This window comes from Moschus berezovskii, chromosome 1, assembly GCF_049115385.1.
Source record: "Moschus berezovskii isolate FMDL1 chromosome 1, NW_MosBer_1.0, whole genome shotgun sequence".
NCBI lineage: Eukaryota > Metazoa > Chordata > Mammalia > Artiodactyla > Moschidae > Moschus > Moschus berezovskii.
In genome coordinates this window covers 74,796,754-74,810,788 of record NC_142460.1, presented here as the reverse complement: position 1 = coordinate 74,810,788, position 14,035 = coordinate 74,796,754, and the positions used below count along the sequence as shown (strand labels likewise).

The 14,035-nt window shown below is 37.6% G+C and overlaps 1 protein-coding gene and 1 non-coding gene across 2 annotated transcripts in view; both read left to right on the top strand.

Moving 5' to 3' along the window:
* The window catches only part of MORC1 (MORC family CW-type zinc finger 1), a 169,967-nt gene that overhangs the window by 86,473 nt on the left and 69,459 nt on the right, over positions 1–14,035 (top strand). Inside the window, exons 16-17 of the mRNA XM_088831653.1 lie at positions 7,373–7,501; positions 10,522–10,624. Coding sequence (XP_088687779.1) covers positions 7,373–7,501; positions 10,522–10,624 — 232 coding nt within the window. The remainder of the gene's footprint in view (positions 1–7,372; positions 7,502–10,521; positions 10,625–14,035) is intronic.
* On the top strand, positions 7,874–7,945 carry TRNAC-ACA (transfer RNA cysteine (anticodon ACA)). Its single transcript has one exon. It is a non-coding gene; the product is annotated as a tRNA-Cys (tRNA).

The window sequence follows — 14,035 nt, the reverse complement described above, 5'->3', positions numbered from 1 at the left end:
CAGTCACTCAGTCATGTCCGCCTCTTTGCGACCCCATGAATCACAGCACGCCAGGCCTCCCTGTCCATCACCAACTCCCGGAGTTCATGCAAACTGACATCCATCGAGTCAGTGATGCCATCCAGCCATCTCATTCTCTGTTGTCCCCTTCTCCTCCTACTCCCAATCCCTCCCAGCATCAAGTCAAGTATTATTTACTATAGTCACCATGCTGTGCATTAGATCCTCAGAACTTATTGAGCTTATAAATGAAAGTTTGTACCCTTTGATCAACAGACATCTCCCCATTATCTCTGGCCCACAGTTGCCAGCGACCACGATTCTACTTTCTGTTTTTATGAATTCAACTTTATTATTAGTATTATTGGATTCCACATGTAAATCATATTATATGTTTTTCTGTCTGGCTTATTTCACTTAGTATAATGCCCTACAGTTTCATTCTTATAACATATGGAGAATCTTCAACTCTTTTATGGCTGAATAATATTCTACTCTATCCTCCCTCTCTCTCAGATACACACACATCCATGCATACTTTCTTCAACCTTTCTTCCATCATTGGACACTTAGGTTGCTTCCATATTTCCATATCTTCCCGATACTGACTGATGTTGCAGTGAAGATGGGAGTGCAGATATCTCTTCAACATATTGTTTTCATTTTCTTCAGATATATACCCAGAAGTGGGTTTCTGGATTATATAATAGCTACATTTTTAATTTTGGGGGAAACTCCACACTGTTTTCCATAATGGTTGTACCAGTTTACAGTCCTACCAACGGTGATGTTGAGCACCTTTTCATGTACCTGTTGGCCATTTGTGTGTCTTTTTTGGAAAACTGTCTATTTGGTTCTTCAGACCATTTTTCAATAAGATGGTCGTTTTTTGTTTTTTTTTGTTTTTTTGCTATTCAATTATTTGATTTGTTTATATATTTTAGACGTTAATACCTTATCATATAAATTATTTGCATATATTTTCTCCCTTTCTATATGTTGCTTTTTTTTTTGTAGTGTTTCCTTTGCTATACAAAAGCTTTGTAGTTTGATATCCTCCCACTTGTTTATTTTTTGTTCCGCTGTGCTTTTAGTGTTATATCAAAAACAACAATGAACAAAATTCATTGCCCAGACCAGTGTTAAGGAGCTTTTTGTATATTTTCTTCTAGGAACTTTATGGTTTCAGATCTTACCTTTAAATCATTAATTCATTTTGGGTTAATGTTTATGAGTGGTGTGAAATAGGATCCAGCTTCATTCTTTTATCTATACATCCAATTTTTCCACCATTTATTAGAAAGACTGTATATGTATGTGTTCGTCCCTCAGTTGTGTCCGACTCTGTGACCACATGGACTGTAGCTCGCCAGGCTCCTTTGTCCATGAGATTCTCCAGGCAGGAATACTGGAGTGGGTTGCCATTCCCTTCTCTATTTATTGAGGATTGTAGCATCTATGTTCACCAGTGATTCTAGCCTGTATTTTTCTTTCCTTATAAAGCCCTTATCTGGTTTTGGAATCAGAGTAATGTGGACCTCATAAAAAGAATTTGGAAATTTTCTTTCTTTAAAGAAAAAAATTTTTTTGGAATAGTTTTTTTGGAAGAGATTGATAGGCATTATTATTTTTATTATGTTTGGTAAAACTCACCACTGATGCCATCTGGTCCTGGGTTTTTCCTTGTTGGGAGATTTTTAATGACTGATTCAGTATATTTACTCACTCTCTGTTCATATTTTCTATTTCCTCATGATTCGGTCTTTGTAGGTTGTATGTTTCTAGGAATTTACCCATTTCTTCTATGTTATATAGTTCGTTGGAATATAATTTTTCATTGTAGTGTCTTAAGATCCTTTGTATTTCTCTGGTATCCACAGTAATGTCTCATTTTTCATTTCTGATCTTATTTATTTGAGTTTTCACTGTTATTCTTATCTAGTCTAATTAAGTGCTAATCTCTCAGTCACGTCCAACTCTTCGTGACCCCATGGGTTGTAGCCTGCCAGGCTCCCCTGTACATGGGATTGTCTAGGCAAGAATACTGGAGAGGGTTACCATTTTCTTCTCCAGGGGATCTTTGTGGCCCAGGGATCAAACCCAGATCTCCTGCCTTGCAGGCAGATGCTTTACCATATGAGCCACCAGGGAAACCCAAGTCTTAATAAGGGTTTTACAGTTTTGTTTATCTTTTCTAAAAAGAGGCTCTTAGTTTGATTAATCTTTTCTATTGTTTTTTCTGTTCTCTATTTCATTTATTTCGTCTCTGATCTTTGCCATTTCTTCCCTTCTGCTAACTTGGGACTTAGTTCTTCTTTTTCTAGTTCATTGAGGTATTTAATTTAATGTTATTTGTTAAATCATTCTTGTTTATTTCTTAATGGAAGTGTTTATTACTATGCATGGATTTATTCCTGGACTTTCTGTCCTGTTCCATTGATCTATATTTCTGTTTTGGGGCCAGTACCATACTGTTTTGATGACTATAGCTTTATAGTATAGTCAAGCTTTTGACTGTGTGGATGACAATAAACTGTGGAACATTCTGGAAGAGATGGGAATACCAGACCACCTGACCTGCCTCTTGAGAAACCTGTATGCAGGTCAGGAAGCAACAGTGAGAACTGGACATGGAACAACAGACTGGTCCCAAATAGGAAAAGGAGTATGTCAAGGCTGTTTATTGTCACCCTGCTTATTTAACTTATATGCAGAGTACATCATGAGGAATGCTGGGCTGGAAGAAGCACAAGCTGGAATCAAGATTGCCAGGGGAAATATCAGTAACCTCAGATATGCAGATGACACCACCCTTATGGCAGAAACTGAAGAGGAACTCAAAAGCCTCTTGATGAAAGTGAAAGAGGAGAGTGAAAAGGTTGGCTTGAAGCTCAATATTCAGAAAACAAAGATCATGGCATCTGGTCCCATCGCTTCATGGGAAATAGATGGGGAAACAGTGTCAGACTTTATTTTGGGGGGCTCCAAAATCACTGCGGATGATGACTGCAGCCATGAAATTAAAAGACGCTTACTCCTTGGAAGGAAAGTTATGACCAACCTAGATAGCATATTGAAAAGCAGAGACATTGCTTTGCCAACAAAGGTCCGTTTAGTCAAGGCTATGGTTTTTCCAGTGGTCATGTATGGATGTGAGAGTTGGACTGTGAAGAAAGTTAATCGCCGAAGAATTGATGCTTTTGAACTGTGGTGTTGGAGAAGACTCTTGAGAGTCCCTTGTACTGCAAGGAGATCCAACCAGTCCATTCTAAAGGAGATCAATCCTGGGTGTTCATTGGAAGGACTGATGTTAAAGCTGAAACTCCAATACTTTGGCTACCTCATGCAACGAGTTGACTCACTGGAAAAGACTCTGATGCTGGGAGTGATTGGGGGTGGGAGGAGAAGGGGAAGACAGAGAATGAGATGGCTGGATGGTGTCACCAGCCTGATGGACATGAGTTTGAGTGAACTCCGGGAGTTGGTGATGGACAGGGAGGCCTGGCGTGCTGTGATTCATGGGGTCGCAAAGAGTCGGACATGACTGAGCGACTGAACTGAACTGAAGTCAGGAAGTCTGATTCCTCCAGCTCTCTTCTTTTTTTTTCTCAAGATTCTTTTGGCTATCCATGTTCTTTTGTATTTCCATAAATATTTTAAAATTACTTGTTCTAGTTCCATGAAAAATGTCATTGGTAATTTGATGGGATTGCACGAATCTACAGATCATGTTGGGTAGAATGGTTATTTTAACAATGTTGATTCTTCCAGTCCAGAACACAGTATATCTTTCCATTTTTTTGTGTTGTCTTTGGTTTCTTTCATCAGTGTCTTATAGTTTTCAGGGTATAGGTCTTTTGCCTCTTCAGTAGATTTATTCTTATGTATTTCATTCTTTTTGATGCAGTGGTAAACAGAATTGTTTCCCTAATTTTACCTCAATATATTTAAAATTGCCCTTTTGATTTCCTCTTTGAGTCATTGGTTTTTCATTGGTCATCTGATGTTTAATTTCCACATATTTGTGAATTTTCCAGCTTTCTTCCACTTGTTGATATTAGTTTTATACCATTATGGTTAGAAAAGTTACTTGATACAATTAGTCCTTGTAAATTTGTTAAGACTTGTTTTGTGACCTAATATATGATCTGTCCTGGAAAATATTCCGTGTGCATTTAAGAAGAATGTGAATTTTATTGCTTTTCAATGAAATATTGTATTTTCTAATGTTGGGTCCATTTTTTATTTAATGTATTTAATGTCCATTTTTCCTTATAATTTTCTCTCTGGATGGTCTATCCATTGTTAAAAGAAGGGTATTGCAGTCCCCTATTATTATTGCATTTCTCTGTATTTTTACCTTTAGGTCTGTTAATATTTGCTTAATATATTTAGGTTCTCTGATGGTGAGTGTATGTATAAATCTCTGTAGACTGAGTAACACGTGCGAAAAAAATTTTGTGTGGTATGTTTCCTCCCGTGGCCATTTCTTTAGCCAACTTACCTACTTGCTGAAGCATCTATATAATCTTCAGGGTTCATTCAATGGAAATTTGTTTTATTAACACTTTAGAAATTGTGCATATTGGCACAGCTTCTGTTTGATGGGGAAAAAAGTCAAGACTGCATTGGCAATTAGGGAAAACCATTTCTGATTCCCAGATTGAATATAGCTGGTTGTTTCTTTTGTCCTAATACTGACTTCAAATGGCTAACTTCTGTCAGTCCTGGTCATTAGATGTTGGGCTACTGAGTGTTCTCATGCCTTTGATAGCCAGTAACTATTTAGAATTATTCAGTTTTATAGGTAAACATTAAGCTCTGAGTATCAGCTAGTGAAAAAAAGATCCTAAACAGCCATTATCTTTAAGAATTTCACTTTTTAGAGGGAAAATAGGCATAAAGTGAACTGAAATATAATGTGTAAACGTTGTAAGAGTGATATGATCACAGAACAGGTATCACCCACCCTTGAGAAGCATGTGCTTGTGTTTCTAACATCCTAGGAGTTTTCCTGCTTTTAAGATGTTTATATTGGGCTTCACAGTTGATACTTGTTTTATAAGTTTGCTGGGTTGTGTTAGCTGCGATTAGTTAATATTTTCAGGGAGAGACATTATTTCACTTTGATTTTATCCTAAAGAACACATTAAGGAGCTATTTTGTTTAGAATGGCAGCAAAACATTTTGTGGATTTATTAGGTACAGGGTGCAGTATCTAATAAACGCAGTTCCTTTTTTGAGAAGGTGAGGTGTTCTTGGGGAAGTAACATTTAAAGAGAGAACAAATATGATACAGCAGCAACATAAGTTTCTGCATAGCACTGTAATTTTTAATGCACCTTCATATGTATTCTTAGTGATGACCATGTAAGGCAAGTTAAAGTAGACACTCATTTTATGGGTAAGAAAATTTACTGGCTTCCCACAATTACACAGTAAGTGTGTGGTAGAGACAGCACTCAAAGTTAGCTGACTTTAATCTACAGCTCTTTCTGCCTTAACAAAGCAAGAATGGAGCAGTTCTTGTGGAAATCAGAGAACAAGACCTCACAAGTCCTGTCCAGACACCAAAGAGTATATCAGGTTCTGGTGTACAGTGAAAGAGTAAAGTCTGGGCTGGGCCAAAACCACATGCTGAGCAAAAAGCAGAAAACTAAAAGTCTGAGTTGAGAAAAGCCAAGGAAGCAGAATACGAGGGACATTTAGGCAAGAACTAGTAGAGATTTTGTGAAGAGACAAGGTAGGCGATCAGGGAATTTGCGGGGCAGTTGTCAACCCATCCAACTGCAAAGCACCTTTTCAAGACTAAGTCCCTTCCCTGCTGGTCTTAAAGGCATATAACATTCTGAACCTAAATCTTAACAGATATAGGAAAGTGTAAAGGTTTTTATTGGTGTTTTGCTTGGATTACATGGTCATATAATAAAGTTGATATAAGGCTGACCCTATTTTATATATTTTATTTCTAAGGTATATATTTTAGAACCTTAGTTTGTGAACCTTGTGCTTTGATGAAATGTTCTGTGTCTTCCACATTTCAAGCACTCAGTAGCTACATGTGCCCAGTTGATTACCATATTGGACAGAATGTTAAATTTAGATTCTTTTTCAAAAAAGTATTTTTAAAGTAATAAATGCACATGTAAAAATACTCAAGTGTTCAGAAAGTAAAAAATGAGAATTAAAAGTATCTTTTCCTGCCTTCTTCTCTCTCTCTATCCTTTTCCCAGTGGTATCCACTATTAAAACATTCTTTTGTATCCTTTTAGGAAAAGAAAAGCATGGCTATCAGCACTTTATGTGTATACTCTTTTTTTTACATTACAAAAGTTTATTATATTAGATTTGCTGTTTTATATCTTTTAAAAAATTATTAAAACTCTGTCTTGGAGGTCTTGACACAATATATTTAGCTCTAACTTTTTAATTCAAAGGTTGCCGAGTGTCCCCTTGTTTGAAAATGGGATTTATCAGTTCCCTAAGAATCCACCTGCCAATGCAGAAGCCATGAGTTTGATCCCTGGTCAAAAAGATCCCCTGGAGAAGGAAATGGCAACCCACTGCAGTATTCTTGCCTGGGAAATCTCATGGACAGAGAAGCCTGGCGGGCTTCATAAAAGAATTGGGCACGACTTAGTGACTAAACAACAATTCTAAGCTTTTACTTTGTTTCCAAGGGTTTTCTCTTTTGTTTTCATATTCATACAGTGCTCTCATATATATGGCCATTGTGCTGTATGTTTTGTAGGGAAAATTCCTAACAGTTCTATTGCTGGATCAATGGATAAGAACACAGCCTCTTAAGGAGGATGCCTGAAAGACCTCCATGACAAGTGCTATTTCTAAACAAGGAAGCAGTTTAGAATCTGGGGCAAGGGTAGGGTGTAAACAGTAGAGCCTGAAAGAAAAGGGAGCCAGAGATAAAATAGAAACTGGCTGTGAAACAAGATGATAAATATTTGTACCACTGGTCTTAAGGGTGGCTTTTTAATCAGTACAGTCCTTCCTAGAGTATTTAAGAAAAAAGTTTTAAATGTCAGTGTATTTTATTATAACAATAAAAGTATAGGTATATTTTTATAACTATAATTGTGGTTTTATTGTAAATATAATGCATATCTATTTTATATAGTTTGGAAAAATGCAAGAAAGTGTAAAGTGGAAAACCAATTTCATCCATACTCAAAGAAAACCAGTATTAAACATCTTAATCACTTGTTTCTATATGTTATTAGTTTTTACATATTTGCAATCATATTGTATGTACGTGTTTATATCCAAATTTCCCTTTACTTATCATCTTGATCTTATTGATTTTATTTTCTTTCATTATTTTCTTCCTGCTTTTTTTTATTTCTTTTTTTTCTAGGTAACAGAAATTTAACATTATTTTGGAATGAATTTGGATACGCAGATAATAAGGACATGGAAAAATCTTCAGATTCAGTTCAATATCAAAGAAGACAAGCCATGGCCATCCCATGCATGATTCAGTGTGGTAAGTGTTAAATTCCATTCAAGTTAGCAAACTTTTAGTAAGAGCCTAATATTGCAAGTCACTGTGTTAAAAAAAAAAAATAAGGAAGACAAAGATGAAGTAAGACAGGGTTCTTGCTTTCCAAGAGATTAGGGTCTAGGAGAAAGGTTAAGAGGAGCATGAAAGTAATTGTAATAAAGGTGAAAATAATGCAAATGACGTCAAAGAAACCCACAATTCTTTGAGGTTTCAAAGAAAGGGAAGAGAGAAAATTGAAACAAGACTTCATGACAAGGTAGCCTTTGCCTTGGTCTTCAAAGTCAGTTTTTGAAAGCAGAGGTATAGTTGGAAATATGTGTTAATATATGGTGTGCCCTTCAGCTAATATTGACTTCCCTGGTGGCTCAGATGGTAAAGCGTCTGCCTACAATGCAGGCGACCCAGGTTCAATCCCTGGGTTGGGAAGATCTCCTGGAGAAGGAAATGGCAACCCACTCCAGGATTCTTGCCTGGAAAATCCCATTGACAGAGGAGCCTGGTAGACTACAGTCCATGGGGTCACAAAGAGTTGGACACGACTGAGCGACTTCACTTTCACACTTTCAGCTAATATTATTGTGGTGAATAATAGAAGCAGTCATTTTCCTATTTTTAATACTTAACACTGTGTTAAATAATAGTAGATATTTAGCAATTGACTACTGAGTGAATCAATAATGAGTAAATAATAAAAGATAAAATTATTAGGTTATGTAAACATGTTCAATGGCCTTGAATGCCAGGATAAGGAGTTTTAACTTTAATAAGCAATGGAGAGGCATTGGAAGTTTTTCAAAAGGAGAGAAATATCACTGAAGCATTGAACGCTTATTATGGGTCTCCACTGTCTGCAGGGAATCTGCCATCCAGTGGGGGAAGCAGTCAGGCAAACAAACAAACAAAAAAATCACACTGTAGCTCCTTACACAGGGCCAAGGGAACCCCTTGGACATGAATTTGAGCAAAGCTTTTGGAAAGAGTGAAGGACAGGGGAGCCTGACATGCTGCAATTCATGCGGTCTCAAAGAGTCGGACATGAGTTAACGACAACAACAGCAGGGGAACACCTCCCCAACCTTGCACCCGGGGAGGTCCACACGGAACCTGACTGGTTAGATGTTGCTTGTAGTAAGGTTGCTCTGGCAGCTCAGTACAAGATGATTTGGAGAAGGCCTAAAGCAAAGGTTAGGGTCATACCTCTGCGGACAAGACTTCTGGCACAATCCAGGATCCAGGTGAGGAATTACACAGGTCTGAATAAAGGTAAGGCAGTGAGATTTAAGAGGAACACACACAACAGGCCCTTAGAAGGTATAATTGAGAAAATTGATGATTATATGCAACAGTCTATTGGACGATAATATTACTGGTTAAAAATGACTGTGTGCCTAGAAGAATATTTATTGTCTTGGAAAAATTTCATACTGTCTTGTTAATAGAAAATGCTATAAAACAGTTCGATCTCAATAAAGACATGACTGAGCGACTGAACTGAACTGAACTGAAGTGAATACTTTTTATCTCTAAAAAAAAAAAAATGACTGTGTGTATTTGATATGTGCAACTTATAAGCTATGTGAAATTGGGCAAATTTCTTAACTTCTTTAAGCTTCAGTTTTCTTTTTTATAAAATGAAGTTAGTATTTGTGGTTACATTATGCAGTTTTGTGAAAAATACAATTAATTAACACATGTAAATTTTATTCAGTGCTTAGAATAGTGTATTATGGTTCTCCAGAGAAAGAGAACCAATAGGATAGATAGATTTATGGATGGATGGATGCATAGATAGATATTAATCATAGGGCATTGGCTTAGATGATTGAGGAGGCGGACAAGCCCCAAGATCTTAGTCAGCAAGCTAAAGACCTGGGAGAGCCATTGGTTTAGTTCCAGAGCTTTAAAGCCTGAGAACCAGAAGGCCTGATAATATAGTTCCAATCTAAATATTGACAGATTTGATACCCAAGAAGAGCTAATGTTTAGTTCTAGTTTGGAGACAGGAAAAACTGATGTCTTGGTTCAAGACAGAAAGAACTGTCTCTTATTTGCAAGAGGGTCAGCTTCCCCCGACCCCGTATGCAGGCCTTCAACTGATTTATTGAGGCCCACCATATTAGGAAAGATAATTTGCTTTATTCATTCTACCAACTCAAACGTTAATCTAATCCAAAGTACAGACACGGTCAGAATAATGTTTGACCAAATATCCGGATACCCAATGGCCCTGTCAAATTGACATGTAAAATTAACCATCAAAAATGGCTATTAATGTTATCTTTTTAGTCATTATTACTATATCTTATAAACCTCAGGAACCCCTTTTGGTGGTAGTGAAACTATTCATATTCTTAACCACTGTGTAAACTGCCTCCATTTTAGATGAACAGAGAGAAAGAAGAATTTGCCCAAAAGCCACTAACAAAGGCTGTGGAGGGGATTCAGGATTCAAGTGAGGAGTAGCTGAAGAGAGTGGGGTGCCTAAAAACGAGGCGGGACTGAAATGGGGAAAGAGCAGAATAAGAGCTTTAAGAAATGCAGAACAAGGAACTGTGTAAATGGTAGAGTTTGATTTTCCTTCTTATCTTAGTCATGTGGTTGGAGATGGATGGTGGTGTTGGCAGATAAATAGTGGGTCAGAAAAAATGGAAGAGTCAGTCTGGATGCCTTCCTGTGGTTTAAGAAAAAGTGAAGAGGGACCTATTACTTCATATTCTTTTGGCTGGAACCAGCAGAAAGCAACTGGAAAAAACTTAAGTAATGATGGCAATAATAATAATAATGGCAGCAACAATAATAATTTATTGATGGTGTCCTAGGTAGCTCAGAATCCTGGACTATTTGTGCCATCAAATATAATGGTATATGGTCAAGAACTCACTTGTCTTTGGACTGAAAGATAGCTTCATACTTTCGGTACATGCAGCCTGACATCTTACTATGGTAGATTCACTTCTGATTGTGGTCTTCCTTGTATGTGGTTTTTGTTTTGATGATTTTAGATCTTTGCCTTAAGTGGAGAGTCTTGCCTCCTTCTACTAATTATCAGGATAAAGAATTTGACATCTGGATTTGTGCTAATAACTCTAACCTCTCGGAAAACAGGTACTTTTTGAGTTTTCTAAAATTCTTTATCCATTTTTAATTCCTATAATTTATATGTATGAAGCTGAAAAATGTCAGCCATAGATAAATTTTAGCTTAGCAGCTGTTGTCCCTTCTAACTCTCTCTAGCCTATTGCCACTTCCGGAAGGATATTTCATTAGTGCTCTTTTCCATCAAGTTAAAAGACACCTGGGTGTAAGTTTTTGTTAATGTTGGGTGTGCAGCTCTGCACTTCCACTGGCGGAAAACCTTACCTCGGTGTTTGTAAGAGTTCTGCCTTCCAGTTCATTTTCACGCAAAGTAAAATCTTATAGTGCAGGAGTCTTATCTAGATACTTAAGTGTTATACCATGTGCTTTTTCTGTTTAAGTCATATATTGATTTCATTTCTTTGTGCTTTTGGAGGAAGAACTTCAGACTAAAACAGGAAAAAGGTCAATTAAATATTGATGGATGTCAACATTATTGCAAACCCTTTTTGACTTACTTCTTTTTTTTGTGGGCTAAAGAGTTAATACGCCCCTTTAACAGAGGCACCCTTAAGTGAAGCATCACTTTTCCATGGAGTTTATTCTAAGTTCTTTGACCTGGATGAGTGGATCAATATTACTAATACAAACATTAGGGTAATAATTCTTGTTTATTTTTATCCAGCCCTGAAAAAAAGAGCAATTGAAAAAAAAATAAGAAGGAAGAAAACATTTAGAAACTGCTACTAAAACCTCTTCAACCTCTAGTCTTCAAGTTAATCATATTTAGAAATTAATGAAAAATGTCATAGGTGACAGGGCTCTTAGATTTCACATGACCCAAGGGGTTTTTCAGTCTCCCTTTCTTGGTTTGCAGCAGAACCTATTTTTTTTAATCCCCAAATAAAATTTGCCTCTGACCTCAGGTATATGAAACAGATAAAAACACAGAACTGTCCTGATTGAATTGGAGGCTGAGAATCTTGGGGCCAGAGGTATCTACTTCTTATTTTTTGTCTCCTGCTCTCTGTAAAAAGCCTAGAGCTGCAGGGATCATGATTATAAAACACTGATCTAGACTCACTTCTTAACTTAAGAAAAGTGGAAATTGAAGCCCAAACAGGGGTTGAGAAGACTACTTATGAGGCTGCTGGCCTTGATCTTCTGACTGCCAACCTGATTCTAGTCCTAACTTGTAACTTGATTATCTCCCAAATAGGAACACAGCAGTGGCTCAGTTTCAATATTAAGAATAGCCGATGGATAGTGTTTTCATTGTTACTGTCACTATTTTCACCCATGCGTTGTTTAAAAGAAGTTTTTTTGTTGTTTTGGTTTTTTAAATTTCTCTGTGGAAAGACTTGTGCTTGGAAATGTAAATAAAATTGGTCCCACCCCCCAACTGTCAAAAAAAAACGGTGATAATATTGATCACTTTCTGTGAGCTCAAAACTTTCATGCAGTGTGCTGCTGCTGCTGCTAAGTCACTTCAGTCGTGTCCGACTCTGTGTGACCCCATAGACAGAAGCCCACCAGGCTCCCCCTTCCCTGGGATTCTCCAGGCAAGAACACTGGAGTGGGTTGCCATTTCCTTCTCCAATGTGTGAAAGTGAAAAGTGAAAGTAAAGTCGCTCAGTCGTGTCTGACCCTTAGCGACCCCACGGACTGCAGCCTACCAGACTCCTCCATCCATGGGATTTTCTAGGCAAGAGTAGGATAGTGATTAAAGTTCAGACTCTGGGGCCAGATGGCCTAGGTTTGACTCCTGGCTCTTTTAGCCTGTGAAGCCTTGGACAAATGATAAAACCTCTCTTTAACTCATCTTCCCATCACCTAGAATAGAGTGCAATAATAGTACCCTCTGCATCTTTTCTAGGTCCAACTGAATCCCTTGTTAAGGACAGTCTTAAGTCCCTGGTTACTGGGGGCCCCTTAGTAATAAGCTGTGAGAATTTAGGTTCCTCTGGTGGCTCAGATGGTAAAGAATCTGCCTGCAATGCAAGAGACCTGGGTTGGAAAGATCCCCTGGAGAAGGGAATGGCAACCCACTCCAGTATTCTTACCTGGAGAATCCCATGGAAAGAGGAGTCTGGCTACAGTCCACGGGTTCGCAAAGAGTCGGACAACTGACACTTTCACTTTTTTTCCATTATATTTTAGCCATATGTCCATGACTGCTCACTCCAGCCTCAGGCCATCTCAGATCCACAGAACTGGGGATCTGACCTCTATAGATTCCCTTTTCTCCAGCTAACCATTATCCTTGAATTGACATGCTTGTCCCTCTCCCTGAAAAGTGGTGATGTCATCACTGAATGTTATAAAATTAGTTTCAAAGCCATTATAATTCTGTCTCTTTTATACATCAAAACACTGCCATTTCTGATGACAGGCAAGATAAATTTGCCATGTTCACAGAAAACGGATGGCCCTTAAAGGCCTGAAATGCAAAATGTCTTATATTTATAATTTCTTAAGTCCTTGGTTCTTTAAATATACTGTCATAATTTTGACCATCTGCATTTCATTTCCACTGAAAAGATGAGGACAAAAACAATGCTTAAAGTGATAGCAAGAGATTTGGAAATGGGAGCTATGGAGAAAAACTTGATTATAAGGGCAGTTACTTGAAAGTTGATACTTCCTTTAAGGGAGATTATCAACAGCAATGCAGATGAAGATTCCCATGGGAAGAGAAGTTGATCTGATGACCTCATTCAGCCCTCTGATTCAGTATGTTTAAATGGATCATGCATACTTTGAGACTATGCCATGAAATAGCAAAACCCTGATATATGTGCACTGTTGAACTTGGATAAAATGAGTGTTAAAATAACGAGAAGTATAGTTATTTATTAGGCAATACTGGATGAGTGAAAGGACAGCAATACGGGGTTAAAGTGGCATCATCTGTATTTACAGAAAATGCAGTTTATTGTCAGCAGTTAATTGCCAGTTGTCAGCAGGGTTAAAGCCAATGAACAGCATTTGAATGAACAATGTCTGTGTAACCAGAACTGGGACAGGAAATATAATAATGGTTCCCTCTTACATTGCAGTTACGTGTTATGTCATTTCACTACAATAACCACGTGAGCTTTCTCCGTTTCTCAGAGGAGAAAACAGTGAAGTTAAGGGAGGTTCAGTGACCTGTCCATGATTCCTCCCTAAACCTGAATCTTGAATCTAAGCACTTTGATTCAAAACCTGTGCTCTTTCTGTCTTACTACTCCCCCTACTCTGTAGGGATCTTTAGTTCAAGAAGCCTAATTCCAGACAAATATTTTATGGTGGTAAAACATACCATTTTACAAATGGTAGTGTTCTGTGTTGGTGATTCAGGCAGCTTAAAATGGAGTCATTCTTGCCCAAGTCACCTTTTTTGTTTGTTTGTTTTCCACCTTAAGCACAGAGGGAGGCTACACATTTTGGTCATAGTAC